The sequence below is a fragment of the Brachycentrus maculatus genome, unplaced genomic scaffold (genome assembly GCF_059751285.1).
Source record: "Brachycentrus maculatus isolate JH-2025_06_01 unplaced genomic scaffold, ASM5975128v1 h1tg000728l, whole genome shotgun sequence".
Taxonomy (NCBI): Eukaryota; Metazoa; Arthropoda; class Insecta; order Trichoptera; family Brachycentridae; genus Brachycentrus; species Brachycentrus maculatus.
The window spans coordinates 224,282-242,189 of record NW_028281459.1 but is presented as its reverse complement, the minus strand read 5'-3'; the positions used below and the strand labels follow the sequence as shown (position 1 = coordinate 242,189).

The 17,908-nt window shown below is 30.5% G+C and overlaps 3 protein-coding genes across 3 annotated transcripts; 1 reads left to right on the top strand and 2 right to left on the bottom strand.

The window, feature by feature from the left end:
- Positions 1-2,269: 2,269 nt before the first annotated feature.
- Positions 2,270-3,438, bottom strand: LOC148300392 (uncharacterized). The gene is made up of 2 exons (XM_088274866.1): positions 3,343-3,438; positions 2,270-3,175 (listed from the first exon to the last, which is right to left on the bottom strand). Exons 1-2 carry the CDS (start codon positions 3,352-3,354, stop codon positions 2,369-2,371), a joined length of 819 nt encoding a protein of 272 aa, XP_088130992.1. The 5' UTR covers positions 3,355-3,438; the 3' UTR covers positions 2,270-2,368.
- A 1,849-nt stretch (positions 3,439-5,287) lies between these two features.
- LOC148300391 (uncharacterized) lies at positions 5,288-7,028 on the top strand. Its single transcript, XM_088274867.1, has 3 exons — positions 5,288-5,347; positions 6,181-6,635; positions 6,884-7,028. Exons 1-3 carry the CDS (start codon positions 5,315-5,317, stop codon positions 6,897-6,899), a joined length of 504 nt encoding a protein of 167 aa, XP_088130993.1. The 5' UTR covers positions 5,288-5,314; the 3' UTR covers positions 6,900-7,028.
- Positions 7,029-7,233: 205 nt separating this feature from the next.
- On the bottom strand, positions 7,234-9,743 carry LOC148300390 (uncharacterized). The gene is made up of 2 exons (XM_088274868.1): positions 9,688-9,743; positions 7,234-7,974 (listed from the first exon to the last, which is right to left on the bottom strand). The coding sequence occupies exons 1-2, from the start codon at positions 9,697-9,699 to the stop codon at positions 7,705-7,707; spliced, it is 282 nt and encodes a 93-aa protein (XP_088130994.1). The 5' UTR covers positions 9,700-9,743; the 3' UTR covers positions 7,234-7,704.
- Between the last annotated feature and the right edge of the window lie 8,165 nt (positions 9,744-17,908).

The window sequence follows — 17,908 nt, the reverse complement described above, 5'->3', positions numbered from 1 at the left end:
GGGAATGGAACTCGGGATGAAATTCTACCTACATTTGGTTACATAGCTTTTAATTTTCGATTATTTTTTGAAACACTTGTTTATTTGATCTTGAAAACCTCGCATCATTAATTTTAAAAAATCGTGAGTTTTGTTTGTCTCATTTTTTAACTTCGATGCTTGATTGGATATCATTTTTAGAAATATTAGTTTCCACGGAAGTTCCTTTAAACTCCTATTGAGCGGATATCAAAGCTTTACGCTCACCGTACCTGCCATCTGTTGTCAATGTCTTAAACTACAAACACGAACTTTTTGCAATGTTTGCTAAAGGCAGAATGAATTTATAATATTACTCGTGTTAATTTGATAAACGTGTGTTTTTTCACTATCAAAAAATTATTTACATGGATAGAAGGCAGTAAAAGAAAATCATATTTGAATTAGCAGCTTAATGATTGGAATAAATGTTTGGAACCCTCTTAAATTATTAAATGGACCTATAATTAATAAATAATATGATAAAATTATATGCTATGAGCTTTTTTATTAAATTTTAAGTGAAATTGCGTTAAATTTGACGATATCGCTCACTCCTTTCAAGAACGTCATAAATCAAAAAACGTGATTTTTCAGGAGAACGTTTTTAAAGTATAAAAATATAATACAATTGATTAAAAATAAATATCAAGCCACTTATTGAACTTTTTACTGTGCTACAGATCTTTTTAAATTAAACCTGAAGGTTTTTTCTCCATTTGAAAAATAATTAGTTTATTTTAAAAAAATAATTAAACAATACCTTTTCTTCGAAATGCAAAAACAACACTTTCTGCCCTGTAGCGGGTAAATATTAAGTTAAAAATATGCCTCTTTTGCTGGGGTATAGTACATTTTTTGGGCATTCCGAAAACATGCATAACTGAAAATTGTCGATTTTTGATTTATGACGTTCTTGAAAGGAGTGAGCGATATGTTTAAATTAAGTTATCTGTTTATTTACATGTGTATATTTTTTAAACATTTATCGATATGAAAATATGACTACAGAATATGCCTTCGTCGTGTAATGATTTATTCAAAATAATATTTATAAGGCCTCAGATTTCATTCCACATAAATTATTGAAGCATTTTTGGTACAATTTTATTGTATTGTATGTACATATAAGTTTTTATCTGAAGCAGTTCTATGATTATCTCACCTACCTTCAGATAATTTATTATCACGATAACTCGTTCTCTGAAAAATTATTGCTTTCTTACAAATTTTATTGTTTTATATTATTTTACAACGATGGTATAATTTTATAAAACAAAACTGAAGCCTTCTAGGGGTAAATTTTTTTTTATTAAAAGTGTCCTGGAAATATGAATTGACAAATTTAGGGAAGGAACTATAGGCCGTTAATTCGGTAGTTACTTCATTAGTATACACACACACACACACACATAAATATATATATATATATATATATATATATATATATATATATATATATATATATATATATATATATATATAATATATATATATATATATATATATATATATATATATATATATATATATATATATATATATATATATAAACACATATATATATATTTTTTTTTTAAAAACCCTTATCCGCACCCAATGGTGCATAGGGCACTGCGTCATATAAACGCAGTGTTATCTTGATCGTTTACACATGAAGGAAAGGTGATCAGCCTTCCGCTTCAGGTACCAGTCCAGGGTAATATTGAATAAGTATTACAGTGAAAAATCACTTATATTTATTTTATCCCCCTTGGGAATCGAACCCGGGACCTCCAGAACGGTAGCCGAGCGTGCTGACCATTACACTACGGAGGCGGATAAATATATATTTATATATATATATATATATATATATATATATATATATATATATATATATATATATATATATATATATATATATATATATATATATATATATATATATATATATATATATATACATTCATACATATTACATTTTTACAATTTAATATACTTGAATGTTATATGTATGTATGAGTTTAAATCTATCATATTTTTTTAAGTTATTTTTTTTATTCTATTATTTTTTAGTATCGTTCTTTTAGACGTTTGATTAATTAAACTTTACAGTATCGTCCTATATAGGAAATTTATAATGCTTTTAGTTGTTCTTCATTGTATTTTTTTTTAATCTTATTTATTCTCGAAGTAAGATGACCTAATAAAATCAAAATCATATAATATCAGCTGAGGGGTTTGTTAAGTCAAAGAAAAATAAAAATCGTTTTCTTTCATCGTTTCCGTTTTTAATTCATATTTTTGTTCGTTTTGTTTTTCGTGCATTAAATAATTTAAAAATATAAAACATTTTCGGGATAATCAACTACCAAACTTTGGCGACGGGAGAAGCGACAAGGCCGGCGGAGTTGACCAGCCCATGGGTGGAGTAACTGGAGATGGCAACTGGGGCGGCGGCGTAGTGGGCTGAAGCGTAGGGGTCGGCTACGTAGGGGGAAGCTACGTAGGGGGTGGCGGCATAGGGGGCAGCGGCGTAGGTGGCAGCAGCATAGGGGGCAGCGGCGTAAGTGGCAGCAGCATAGGGGGCAGCGGCGTAATGGACTGGGGCGTAGGGGGCAGCGGCGTAGGGAACAGCGGAGTAGGTCGCGGCGATAGGAGCGGCGATGGGGGCAGCGGAGTACTGTACGACCGGAGCAGCGGCAACCACCGGCCTGGCGTCATGGACAACAGTGCTGGACTGGCTGGAGATGGTCTTGGGAACAGAAACGATGGCGGCTTCTGGAGCGGCACTGATCTCTACTGCGGGAGTCTCCACAATCTCCAGTGTTTCAGCAGCGGGCTCAATAGCGGGAGCGGCAATTACGGCCTTAGCGTCGTGCACAACAGAGCTGGAGTAGCTAGACACTGAGGTGGGAACTGAAGCCACAACAGCGGGGGCTGAATTCACTTCAACAATGGGCCCTTGAACGTAGGCTGGCGCAGATTTCACTTCGACGAGAGGAGCTTGAAGGTAAGCGGGTCCAGCGACTACGGGACGAGCATCATGGACCACGCTGCTGGAATGGCTGGAGATAGAAGTCGGGACTGATCCTACCACAGCCGAGTAGGCCAGAGGTGCAACCAAGCTACTGGGAGCAGCGAAGGACACAGCCACGAGGGCAGACAATACCACCTAAAAAATTAAAAAATTATATTATACATAAAAAAATAATAATCCGTTGGATTCGCACGGTCATGTCTCAAAATCTACGCTGACAGTGTGACAAATCACTCCGTGGCATTGAAAAATGCCACTGAATCATTCATGGTCAAACTTATGAATAAAGATGATCCACTAACCAGTCGGAACATTTTGGTCTGTATCGCTATTGTCTGACTGAGTAAGTCACTACAATGTGTCTCTGAGAAGACTGATAGATCTTCCCGCTGCGGGCGCCTTAAATAGTCCGCACCACTAGGACCCAAGGATCGAGTTCTACCCACTGACCACGCCAAATAACTATCCTCTACATACTTAATAGTAATAACTTACATGACGCCATGTCGTTATTGAATTACATTGAATCGGCGAATAACGGGTTTTCTACGTTTTACGGAAGCGTTATTCATGATTAATGAGATTGATTTAAAAACTCATTCGCATTTTGTCAAAGCAAATGTTATGAATTAAAATATCTATTTAACCGGAATAAATGCGTAATTGCGTACGTAAATCTTACGTCTTTCTTTATCCTTCAGAGAATGACGTATAATACAATATTATATGTAATAATGAATGAGTTTTGTTTTTTAAATAAAAAAATCTTTCATTTTTACAACCGCCCAAAATGAAATTTTGTTGTTGTTGTTGTTATTATGATATGCGTCGTATTCACTCCTTGCATACGTTTCGAATTATATAACAGAGTTCATCGATTGGAATTATGCTAATATTACAACTTATAAAATGTACATAAAAGAATACATATTTTTAGGTAAAATATCATGTAATATTACCTTCCACCGACCAACAAGGTTCCATTACACGGTTTGACCTAATATATTCAATAGTTATATATTATTATTAAACATCTTGTCTTTATAAAAAAAAACAGCATAGAAACACCTTTTAAGTATACACACAGATGCAAATTTAGAATTCTTTGCTGGAAAAGTAATTTGACTCAGGAAATCTTAATTTGAACAGCATTATAGTTCAAATCGTATGTAATCATAGGTAAGCTTTGACATAAACAATTTATTTTTAGATTTTGGTGCATAATTCTGTAGATTTAATACGACTTTGATAAAACATAACAAGCAATAAATTTGCAACTAGCACCATTATGTTTTTTTTCGTTTGATTGCTACAAGGTATTATGTCATACAATAAATTTTTGACAACTTTTTATTATTTTGTTATAACATATAATACATTGGACTTACCTTACTAAATATTATTCATTTTACATCATATTTTGAGACTTCTATTTATTGTTAAAATAGTAACTAACACCTCGTTTAACGCTGGAGATATATTTCAATAAGTTCCAACGGCAAATTGAAGAGCGTTGAACGAGGTTTAAAAAAAATACAAAGTAAATAGTGAAAGGAGAATACGCAATTACAAAGTAAAAAAAATTGTATGTTTTTTTGTACTTTTTATTGGATTAATAATAAATGTTAAATATATGCGCACAAAAATATAAACTTCATTTTTTCAAATAGAGTTCATATGTACCTACGTTATTTTTTTTTAATAAATGAGTCGTTATGTATTGCTTTAAATTTAAGCGAAATGATTTTTCTTTTCATTTTTCATTTTTTTGTTTTACACTTACTCAAGATTAATTTAAGATCTTTGAAGATTATTAAAAAATATATTTAATTAAAATCAAAATTTTATTAACCTTTTATACAATATTAGTAATCACTGCACATAAATAACTAACTAGATAAATTAATTAAAGGTGAAAATGTACCACCCATAATCGTATTGATAACATGAATATTGTTTCCAGTTCTAGTAAACACAACACTAAAAATAAGTTATTTTTAAGTTAAAGGATTTTTTGAGGGTTTGAGGGACAGCGTTTAATCAAATCAGTATTAATCGACGAAGCGCTAAACGAGCTATTGAAAAATATTATATCGAGGCGTAAAATGGTTGGCAGCAAACAAGAATTCGCGAATTCTTTCATTTGTATTTTAAACAGGCAGACTTAAAATATTATAATAAGCGTGAAATGTGTTAAGTATTTAAGTACTTTAAAATATGTCGAAACCTCAGTATGTTTTTAAGTGTCGAAAAATCAGGTGATCGATTTTGGGGATGGGAATCCTGATAATATTTGTGTTTATGCTGGTGAGAATCGAATTTATTATAAGTAATAATTTGACACGTGCAATTATGTATATTCACTAACTTCTACGAATTATTATTTTTACTTAGAATATAACGTATTCTGTGTATTTCTGTATATAATAAATAGTCAGCAGTGTTAAAACTAGCAATACTCATATTATTTTTTCAATGTGTGCATTTGAAGTGTCTTTGTAAAGTGCAAAAAAAATCACTTGTACAATAATATTTCTGTTTTTACCTCATAATATATTCTATAGTTTTTGGAGATTTTAGTAGGGGAAGCATGTGTTTTTTTTAGAATATAATTGTTTTTAAACAATGATGGATGGGAAGGAAATATGGAATTTGTATTGTTCATAATTAGGTTAGAAATAATTATCGTAGAACAAGAACAAATATGTCACGTGTGCATGGTTGCAAAGTAAAAATACAAAGAAGTTGGTTTATAGTTCCGTTTTTAGTGTCTCGAATTAAGAGTTTCTAAATTCGAATGCATTCTATCACAATTTCACTCCCATTTTTGACAGATCGCTTCGATCTACGAGAATAGCACAAAATTGTGTTAATTGAGAATACTTTTTTTATGATCCATCAGTTGTTTTTCTCTCGTTAATATTTAGAATATGGATCCGATAGAATGACTAGAGATCATATTAGAAAAAAATGCTTTGAATCTCTCTCTTAAATTATAACATGGAAGTCATATGGGTCATTGTTCTATGATCATGGCGACATTTTATTATGTAAAGTTGGAAGACAAACCAGGTCAAATTATTTTTTTTGGATATCTTGTCAATATTTAGTTTAATATTTCATTTTTCATTTGTTTGCAGTTGATGATATCAACAATGGCTACTGTGACAACATCTTTCGCGAGCATACACGAAGCTCCCCCATTCTACAGCTCGGTGATAGATGATTTCGATTCGTCAGTAGCGATTGATGATCCGACCACCTTGGAGGTTTCTTACTACGGAGGCGACCCTGACGAGCCACCAGAAGAAGTAGAACCCATCCCGTCCATTTTTTCTCCAGACTCCATCGAGAGACCGCACACCTCCGACACGGCCAAGATCATAGCCCTCATGAGACCGCATGTCCCTGTCATGCCGATACCACACGCTGCCAATGTCGAGAGATCAGACCTGCTCCAGTACTCTTCGCCCATCTTGTCTAACGTGGTCGCTTCCCTCGGCCCCCCAGTCATCTACACAGACAAGTCGGAAGATGCGTTCGTTGAGTACGACGATTTCATCGCGACTCCCATCGACATTACTGGGTCCGAATGGTAACCATGTTTATGATGACCAGTATTATTGAGTATTATGCGGTAATGATCAAAATTGTAGATTCGTTGAGTTACATTTGAACCTTACATTAAATCCACACATTGGATTTTATATTAAGGTTCTACGAATCATACATTTTCTAACAGTATTAAAAAAGTCGTAAATATCATTAGTGACATATTATATTTATACATACATTTATTCGCACGAATATTATTTACGCTAGTATAAATTATTATTTTTCCAGGTCGTTTGACTATTGATTTCAATTTTTGAGGATACTACTAAATAATCTGCAGCACCTCTCACAAAATGCTATCCACAATTATTTATTTTATATACGTATAATTATGTATTTAAATCATATAATATTACTATAATAATATAGGTACTGGGAAAAACAATAAACACATACAAATAAAACAAGATTTTAATACTTCAATTTTATTTTATTTCCTTCAAAACCTTTGAAGCTTGATATCAAAAAGCTTCGGGCATTTTAAAACATTTTTTCTTTGGATGTTCAAGAGCTGAGGATTTGTAAATCTACCAGGAGCAAATAGCGTATGGAGAGAGTACTACTCCGGAGTGAGCTGAAGCTATGGGTGCGCTATTTTAGTATCATATAATATTACTATAATAATATGGGTATTGGGAAACATAGTAAACACATACAAATAAAACAAGTTGAAAATGTTTTAATTATATTTTATTTCCTTTAAAACCTTTGAAGCTTGATATCGAATCATGATTCGGGCATTTTAAAACAATTTTTCTTTGGATGTTCAAGAGCTCAGGATTCTAAATCTACCAGGAGCGAATAGGGTATGGAGAGAGTACTACTCCGGGGTGAGCTAAAGCTATAGGTGCGCTTTTATAGTATCATTTAATATTACTTTAATAATTTGGGTATTGGGAAACACAGTAAACACATACAAATAAAACAAGTTAAAAATGTTTTAATTATATTTTATTTCCTTTAAAACCTTTGAAGCTTGATATTGAATGAAGCTTCGAGCATTTTAAAACAATTTTTCTTTGGATGTTCAAGAGCTCAGGATTCTAAATCTACCAGGAGCGAATAGCGTATGGAGAGAGTACTACTCCAGGGTGAGCTAAAGCGATGGGTGCGTCGTGAGCAGACTTGGCGTGAACGACGGCAGTGTAGTGGCTCGCGTAGGCGGTTGGCACGTGGGCCAAGAGGGGCGCGTGGACCAAGGCGGGGACGGAGTGCACTACGGCCACGGAGGGGCTCGCGTACGCCAAGGGGGCCACGAGCCCGCTCGGGGCGGGGGCGGGGGCTGACACCGCCAGAGACAGCAGGGCTGACAACACCACCTGGAACGAGACTCAAATTATGTTGAAGGCTGAATCTGACAATTACCCGAATTTCTAAACCTTATACTTTAATATAATAAAATTAATTCTGTATTATTTTTTCCACATGAATTTTATTTAACCAGTGACCGAGTTTTGTCTTCATCAGACAGAGCGTGTAGGTTACGACGAATTCCGGTCAAATAAATGTAATGTGAAAAAAACTATATAATTGCTGTTTTATTATTTAAATAAAATGCAGTAGGTACCACCAAAAGTGTCAGTAAAAATCTTAAATCTTTTGCTTTTAGTTATTTTTTGTTCAGCATTCACTTTGAGGTAAAACACGATTAAATTATGAATATAACACGTATTTTTTACCACTTGAGTATTGTATTGTTATGACTAGTTTCGGAAGCTACAAATGCTTCCATCTACGGGTATGAATATAAACTACTGTTTGGATTCAAAAGCGTAGATGGAAGCATCTGTAACTTCCGAAACTAGTCGTAATAATATAATACTTAAGTGGTAAAAAAAGTGTTTTATCCATAATTTACTTAGATTTAAACATACATACATACCTTTTTCGTCAAAAGAAATAAGATTATTTTACAATAAATTTGTGCAACCTACTTCCATTACCCATAGAGTCATGAAAACAGCTATTCATAAATGAATAATTTAAGTGGATAGATCCCCCCTACGTCGTAATTTACTGCATGTCAAAAACTATTTTCTTTCTTATAATAAATAAATATTTTAAATATAATAAAATCAATAAAACAAAAAACCTAAGTTTATTTATATAGATACATATGTAAATATATATGTGTGTATAATAGGATGGTCAACAGGATGCGTTTTATAAAGGATCTGAAGTGGAAGCAATAAATATAATCTAGAATTTATTCTAATGATCGAGTTTGAATTATAAACATGTTTTAATGTTTCACGGGAATGTTTATGAGAAGATTAATTCGTAACTGATTTATTTACGCGTATTAAAAACTACGCTAACTGGTTTCTGATTAGATGGAACCGAATATATTGACAGCCCAATAAATTATTTCAGCACTAATTTTCAAGTTCAAAGGAGTAAGAAGTTCTGATAGATGATACTTCAGGTTTTTTGCATCATAAAAATTATTATAGTTGTCCATGAAGTGCATTACTGATAAAAATAAACATAAGTAGGTTATATTATCAGGATGCAGTTTTATGCGAATGTATTTAATTTAAATGATTTCAGTCTGTATTTACTTGTCACGAAAAAGGTTGAAATATAATATTTTGACGTTCTGAGATAGTGGTAAGTTATTAGTTCATAAACGTTTGGTACAACATTATTTTCAATACATATACATATACAATACGTTTCATCGTGCTTTGGAGCTAAATTCACAAGTTCTAAAACACATCCTCTTTGTAAACTGACAATTTTATTATTGTTCATTTAGGTTTTTTTTTAATTGATTGTAAAAACTCCAAAAAGCATTGATGGAATTGTACTTGGTTTTTATTTTAGTAAATACCTATACATGTTTGTAGATATATTGCAGATAATAGGTATATATGTATATTCAATTGAATTATATACATACATGTGCATTCAAAATTATAGTCACAAAACATATTATTATGAACAATACTAATCCAAATTATGTCATTAGTATTGTTCATGTGAATTAAAACGCATTGCTTTTGAAATGTTTTTTTTCCATAGATACTCACCAGTTTAAACATTTTGGTCTGCGTTTAGTTTTGTCTAACTTGATACCTAAGTCACTACAAAGTATCCACTGAAACTATTGCGGTTGGGGTTCAAATCCCTGCTTTTATACTCCGCCCTTCTGGGCAGTTGATGATAATCCGGTCTAACTGCATCGAAGGTCTTGGAGAAGCGATCGACGCACTTGCAACTTGCGTTTCTTTTTGCATCCGCCCCATAGAAGTGCATTGAATCGATATATCTCGTATTTTGTACAATGGATGCCCTTGTAAGGGAACTACGTACTTCGAGACAAAGGATCGAGAAGGACTAGTGGAATGCCTACATTTTCGTATAATGAATGTGTGAAGCACTAACCTTACAATTTTCCACTTCATATAAGATATGTATGGTATATGTATATCATCATAAAAAAAAATTAATGTTCAAATTATTTTTCTCATTTCTGACCCCAATGGTTGATAGAACACCGTATTCTTAAGGACGCGGTGCTTACTTGATTAATGATCTTATAAAGACAAGATTTCTATTTTGGAAAACAAGGGATTACTGGATCTAAATTAAGTAAATTTTATCGATGTGTTGCTATGTCAAATGAATCGTTGGAAGAAGTTTTCAGATAAAAACAAGTTATTATTTTTTCTTAAACGTATCATTTAAAGAAATTTCTAGATTTTTTTAAAAACCTTTCGATTTATAATATATTGATAAATTTAGATGTATATTTTACAAAGTTGTAAAATATTTCAATTTAAGTTTTACATGGTAAATACCAATATTTTTTTAAATCTACTGTGATACGTTTTCTTTTTATATACTTATGCATTTCCGATCAAACTGGAGATTGGGTGAGATTTCAGTGTTCATTTCTTAAATTAAAATGAGAATGTTCATTAAAATATTATTTGTATGCCAAAACTTTTTAGCTTATATTCTTATTATAAAATCAATATTTTTGTCAATTAATTTTAGAAAAAGAATAAATACATGTAATTATATATTTTCAAAACCAATGCAATATGACATATGTAATACGTACAATTTAATATACATGCATTAATAGTTTTTTTAATGGTTAAATGCCTATCTACTGGCATAATAAAATTGATTTCAAAGGATTTTTTCGTAGCAACATATCCGCATTTAAATTCGCTAATAATCCAAATCGATCATTAAACGCAGCCAAAATAAACAATTAAATAATTCATAAGGTTTTTATGAACGAATTGTTTTTCCATATTTATATTCGTTATCGCTCTAACTCTAAACCATTATTTTTTTACGATTCGCCTTAACCTATGTTTTATCTATTTTTTATCATTGTGGGTATTATATAATAATTCTAATTATTTTGAACCAGTTTGAAAGTGGTATTTTAATTTGATTTAAACGTTACCTAAATTGTATGACTCATACTGTGACTACAGATTATTCATTAATATATGTGCGTTATTTCGATCTTGATACATTATGGTTTTTATCTGATAGAAAAATCGAACATTCGAGGTTGACTAATTTGTATGCTTGTAGGTATATTTGTGAATACATTATTATTTTTATTTGTTTTTATTTAACACTCCAATTAAATCATATGAATTTATGTCATCAGTAATACAACGATTTGGAGATAAAGGTGGATCTATTTTGATTTGTTTTTATTATTTTATGTTGTGAATGGGTAACCATTGTTAAAAAGGCGTTATTTTGTAAGAAAAAGAACAACAACAAAAACAAAATGTAGCCATGTTATGGCAATAACAGGGATGGAGTTATAGTAATATAGTAATACCTACCAACCAACATGATGATTTAGATAATTATCAAGTTTAAACGAAAATAAACTAAACATTTTTTGAAAACAAATGAACTAAAAGTTTAAAGTTAGGAAAAAAAGACAAAAATAAACTTTTTTTTTTTAGTACTTGTCTGATTATTTAAGTATAAAAATAAAACACTTGTATAAGAACACTTTTTTGAGTTCATGTAAACACGACTAGTTTCGAGAATTACAAATGTTCTCATAGGTAAAATTAAATCTGTCTAGCTACAAGACTGAAAAATCTCTTTCAACAATTATTCAATGTAAACATATCATTATTTTTAAATTGATACCACTAAGATTTTTGTCTTAAAAATGAAGATCTCAACAATGTCGTGCAAATGTAAAATTAATTAATTAAACATTTAATTATAATTTCATTCCAACAGCATTTTTATAATAAAAAATATTTACTATTTACTACTATTGGCAATGCTGGTGAATAAAAATGTATCCTTTTTAATTTACATACTAAACCAGTTTGGAGAATGACAACACAAAATAATACGCAATTTATTTACATTGGCATCCGGTATTGAAGAAATGTTACTCTGATTTTATAAATGAAGTTCCTGCACAGGAAAATTTATGAAGCATTTTGAAAATTTATGAAAACCTAGTACCTTCTCAAAATCATTTTGCGTAGGTACCTAATTGTACATTTTTATGTTATTTTTAATATTTTTGCAAACTGAATTCAACGTTCAAATTTTTTAATCAAAGGAATACTAGGTACCCACTCAAAATGATTTTGCGTAGGTACCTAATTGTACATTTTGTTTTTTATTTTAAATATTTTTATAAACTAAATTCTTTGTTTGAATTTTTAAACCAAAAGAATAACAGTAACTTTGAAAAAATATTTTGCGTAGGTACCTACCTAATTTTCTTTCGATTTAAATATTCAAACATAGAATCTCGTTCCCAAAAATATTTAAAATCGTACTTGTAACATGAATGGGTATTTTTTTCTTCGTGAGCTACAATCTGTATGATGATTGGTCAACTTCTTTCATGGTCTGTCTCCAACCGTCTCTATCCTCCGCTCGTTTCTTCAACTCGGCGTACCCGCTACAAGGCATGTCGGAGATAATTTGGTCCATGTAGGTTAAGTGGTAAATGGGTTATTTAAAAATATTAATGTGTAAATTTTAAACTGTGATACATTTTTTTAATATATAAATGGTCACTAAATAATGTCAATCTGTTTTTTACTTTTTCTTGCATTATTACATGTAATAAAGATTTCATTGAGTATGATTGACTGAGAAAATAATTATTTTAATAGTCATCTACTACTTCGCATGGCCTTATTGTGATAATTTAATCAAATTTGAATTGAGTTTAACTAACTAACTTACCATCGCGTCGCTTAACCGCAGAAGTAGGTAGAGAGAACAGAACGCTACACCTCTCTGTCATTCTTCGCCTTTGCGATTCTTCACCTCTTTCACATTCATGCGTCTCCTTATACATACCCGCCTAATGCTCCGACTCCTGACCGGATCTTTTTCAAATATTTAAAATACTGAATTTAATTGAATTGAATTGATTCCTTGAACATGTCAAATTTTTCTCGGTATTTCTCTGCTCCTTTTTTCAACTACATTCGCTTGATAAATTTGTTTTACTCTTCTTTCGTCACTCATTCGTTCCACATGCCCAAACCATCTCAACCTTTCGAACATCGATCATACATAATTTTATTATAACATGTATACTACATTTTGAGTGCGTCCAAATACTTGTCCACAAATCTGGGTTTCTCATCTTAGAAGTTATTTTAAATTTTAACATCTTAACATAGATGAAGAAGAATATGGATGTCTGGGTATTTACAGGTACCTGTACATACCCAGACATCCATAGTCTTCTTCATCTATATTGATAGATATGCCAACAATTTTTCTAGAACCAAACGGTGTTAACATACATGAATCTCAGTTATACATACATTTTTTCAAAAACCATATAAGCTCAAATGTAAATAAAATGGAAATCTAGACATTTACTTCTTTACATCTCACCAATAGATGTCTCTAGTGAAGTTTTAGTGATTCAAGAACAAGGTTTCTAAATTGGTACATATATATAGAACTTCCAAGAATTTGAGTAGTGTGGTTGTCAATAATGGGTAGAATTGGTGAATGTTACACGTGTGTAAAGTGATCACTTAAACCAGCCTATGACGGTCGTCAGCCCCGTAAATGCCCAGACTTCCATAATCTTCTTCATCTTTGATGAGATGTCAAAAAAATAATATGAAAATAACTCCCGTAATTGGAGATACTCCAGATTTTGTTAACAAGTATTTGGACACACTCAAAATGTTGAAGTTTATTCATCAACAATTTATATTTTTATAATTTTATGTGTTAAAATGTGATCAATTTAACGCTATGTAATAATTATGGGTTTTCGTTAAGGATAATAGCATAATTATAAGATCAAAACAAAAGATATTATTATAGTAATCACCTCGCAGGGAGAGAGCCTTACCCAGTTTGCAGGACGACAATAAAACAAGTTAAGGAAATTGTAAAGATCACTTGCTCCCAAGATAGTAAAAATAATGGATGGAATTAAGACTGGCGGCAAATGCCTTGTATTAGTACGCAGTAAAAGGGGTGGGTGTGGTAAAAACCGGTATTTATATATCGTCGTTGCAAATCTGCAACTACCTATGGCAATCAAAAAGAAAACAAGATGGTACAAATAATGATAATAATTTTAGAAAATTTATACAGTGCTATTTTTTAATACTACCTCAAGGTCGCTTTACGATTTGTTTTATATTTATTCATTGGCGGGCTTACTTATAATGATTAAAGAAAACACTTGTATTTTACCACTTGAGTTTTTTAAAGACTACTAGTTTCGGAAGTTAAACTTCCATCATTCAGGTCTGTATAATAACAGATTGTTAGTTATTATACAGACCTGAATGATGGAAGTTTAAATTCTGAAACTAGTAGTCTTTAATAAAACTCAAGTGGTAAAAAACAAGTGTTTTCTTTAATCATTGTAACATGTCTTACCACAAAGTTAATGCCGAAACAATAAATAAAATGGGCTTACTTATTTCCAATATATTGTTTTCTAAGACAAATCAATAGTAATGTTCATTCAAAGGTCAACGTTTCTTTGGATACAGTGTCAGATTGTGGGGTCAATTTTGTCGCATCTACCTTATCTGGTCAGATATATATTTATTAAAAAATTAAGATGAAAAAAAAATGGATTCGAATCTTGGCGTAGAACAGTTATTTTTTCATGTGATATAGCCGAAATGATTTTATTGTCATAAATTTTTGGATTCGGAGTATTTGAAAATTATTTTGAAACATTTATTTCTTATTTTCGATTCCCAAGGTGGGTAAAATAAATATAATTGATTTTTTCACTGTAATATTTTTTCAATATTACCATGGACTGGTACCTGAAGCGGAGGGCAGATCACCTTTCCTTCATGTGTAAACGATCGAGATAACTGCGTTTATATGACACAGTGCCCTATGCACCATTGGGGTGCGGATAAGGGTTTTCATTATTTTTTTATTATATATTTCTTATTAGTTTTTTATCTCAACAAAGATGAAGAAGAATATGCGATATCGAGACTCTAAGCATATTCTTCTGATAACACACATAGAAAATAATCCAGAAAATGAGGCTTAGTATGCTGATTATTTTTTTGTTCGATTGATTAGATTATCAAATATTGAAATTAAAGTGTTTAACAATGGATATTATTTAAAAAAAATCAAATCTGAAAAGTTTATTTACAAATCTTACTTTTATTGTTACAGATCTGCAATGACGAAATTCTTTATTTAGACACACAGGTTCTTTTTATTCCACAAATAGAATGAGTAATCATACCTTATATTAATCTTATGTTTATTCTTAGGATTGAAACTTATTTGTATTTTGTTTTTTGTCATCCATACTTGGTTCAATCTCACATACCATATATTAAACGAAGATTGCTATATATTGTTTAATTTACATTTTGATTTACGAAATCTAATACACCAAATATATGTTTTATATTATTTCTCAAAATTTAGGAATTTTATATGAAAATTATCATTAATTTATTAAATAATTTTTACAACACCGTAGGAACTTAAAAACACTTACAAACAAACAAAAATATTACCGATACGTATATCTATAATACACGCAATAATATTTTCAATTTTCCTTCCATTTTTTATATTTCACACAATATGAACACAATCATAATGCTTTATGGTAGGAATTAATATTTTTAACACATTTTTATGAAAACATTTAAAAACAATTAAAATCGAAAAAAGGAAAGTCTCTTTAAAATATCCGTAAATATTTATTCTAGTTTTCATCTTTAAAAGCGTTAAGGTTTAATAACTGATAAACCTTTACTTAATTTTCTTTAAACCAAGGTTACATTTAATGTTATTGAATGAGCTTTAAATAAACATTGAATGAATTTTTCTTAAAACAACGATTTTATATTGAAAAAAATAAGTTTTACTTCGAAATAAATATATGTTTTTTGAAAGATGAGTTATTGAGAGGTAACGTGTTTTATATCCAATTCCAATATATACATATATTCTAAAAAAATACGCGTGAAATCTGGGTGTTCAGCCTTAAATAAGAGTAAAAATTAACCAAATAATATAAAATAATGTTCTGCATCATTTTCTTTATCTATAATCTAATTATTATAAAAGCCACTTAACTTTACAAATTTATTTAATAAATGATAATTGAATACTTTATAATATTCATTAAATAGTGCATTATGTACAATTACGTTAGTAAACATATACGAGTAATTGCATAGCTAGATTTATACGTTTATTTTTTTTACTAAAGAGGTTGACATTTCCTTCTGGAGCCTTTTGCAATTAAATACCAACAGGATATGACGTTAACACTAAAGCCTTACCTGTCAGGAACACGATGCGATACAAGAAGAAATAACATAACTAAACTTCTACTAAGAATACCAGTTTCTCGAGCTGTGGGAGTATGACAATATTTAGAATTCTATCTGAAAGCACTACGAATCCTGTTCTTTTGTTTGCAAATATTAATAGCGCAACATATATATTTTTTTAATTTATGGGACGACTGGTATTTTATCTACAATGGTTATTTATTGTTCTGAATGCAGTTCCAGATGTACAAAATGATTTTAAAGTCATATTTAAATTATGGAAAAACCAGCTTGTTAGTCATAATTTTTAGATATAACACATACATAATTATTTATTGTTCTGAATACGTTTCCATATACATACATACTTTATATCTGCAAATAATTATCGAGATTGAATTTGTTATCATTTGTTTTTTTTTAACATATACATATATATTTATACATATGTGTATATATATATATATATATATATATATATATATATATATATATATATATATATATATATAGATATATATATATATATATATATATATATATATATATATATATATATATATATATATATATATATATATATATATATATATATATATATATATATATATATATATATATTTATATATATATATATATATATATATATATATATATATATATATATATATATATATATATATATATATATATATATATATATATATTTAATTTAAATGAATTAGTCATAAATTTAAAAAAATATTAATCGTATCAATTTGATACCAAGAAAAAATAATGTGACCGTGCGAACTGTAATTTATTGCGTAAATCGAAGTAGCCACTAGTACATATTATTTCAATACCAGAACAATTATATAAGGTATCTCGACCTTGTCGACGCATACCAGTCTGATATTAGGGGCAATTACAAAACCGCAATCTAGTTGACTTCATTTAACTAAACGGAAAGCACCTGGATATTTACAAGGTGCAACTTTTGTAAGTAATATGGCGTGGTCTTGTAAACGTAATTATTATTGAATACGTGCTCAAAGTCTTGGCGTGGTCGGTGATTCAACTCGTTCTGAACGAGATCTTGAACTTTGAATGCTAAATTTTACCCGAAGAAATTCATTATTTCGCAATCGAACGATTCCTATAAAGCTCTTACACAGCAAATGTAATATACAAAAAAGCTATCTCGAGAATATTTCAATTGCTTTTTATTATTCGTCCGCCTCCGTAGTGTAATGGTCAGCACGCTCGGCAACCGTTCTGAGGTCCCGGGTTCAATTCCCAGGGAGGGTCAAATAAATATAAGTGATTTTTTTCACTCTAATATTTATTCAATATTACCCTGGACTGGTACCTGAAGCAGAAGGCTGATCACCTTTCCTTCATGTGTTAATGATTAAGATATCACTGCGTTTATATGATGCAGTGCCCTATGCACCATTGGGGTGCGAATAAGGGTTTGATTGATTTTATTACC

What these genes read in the sequence shown, in the direction of transcription:
- LOC148300391 (XM_088274867.1), top strand. Translation starts at nt 5,315, where the DNA reads ATGGGAATCCTGATAATATTTGTGTTTATGCTG. An exon ending in TAATATTTGTGTTTATGCTG is followed by an intron (nt 5,348 to 6,180) that starts GTGAGAATCGAA and finishes ATTTGTTTGCAG; the next exon opens with TTGATGATATCAACAATGGC.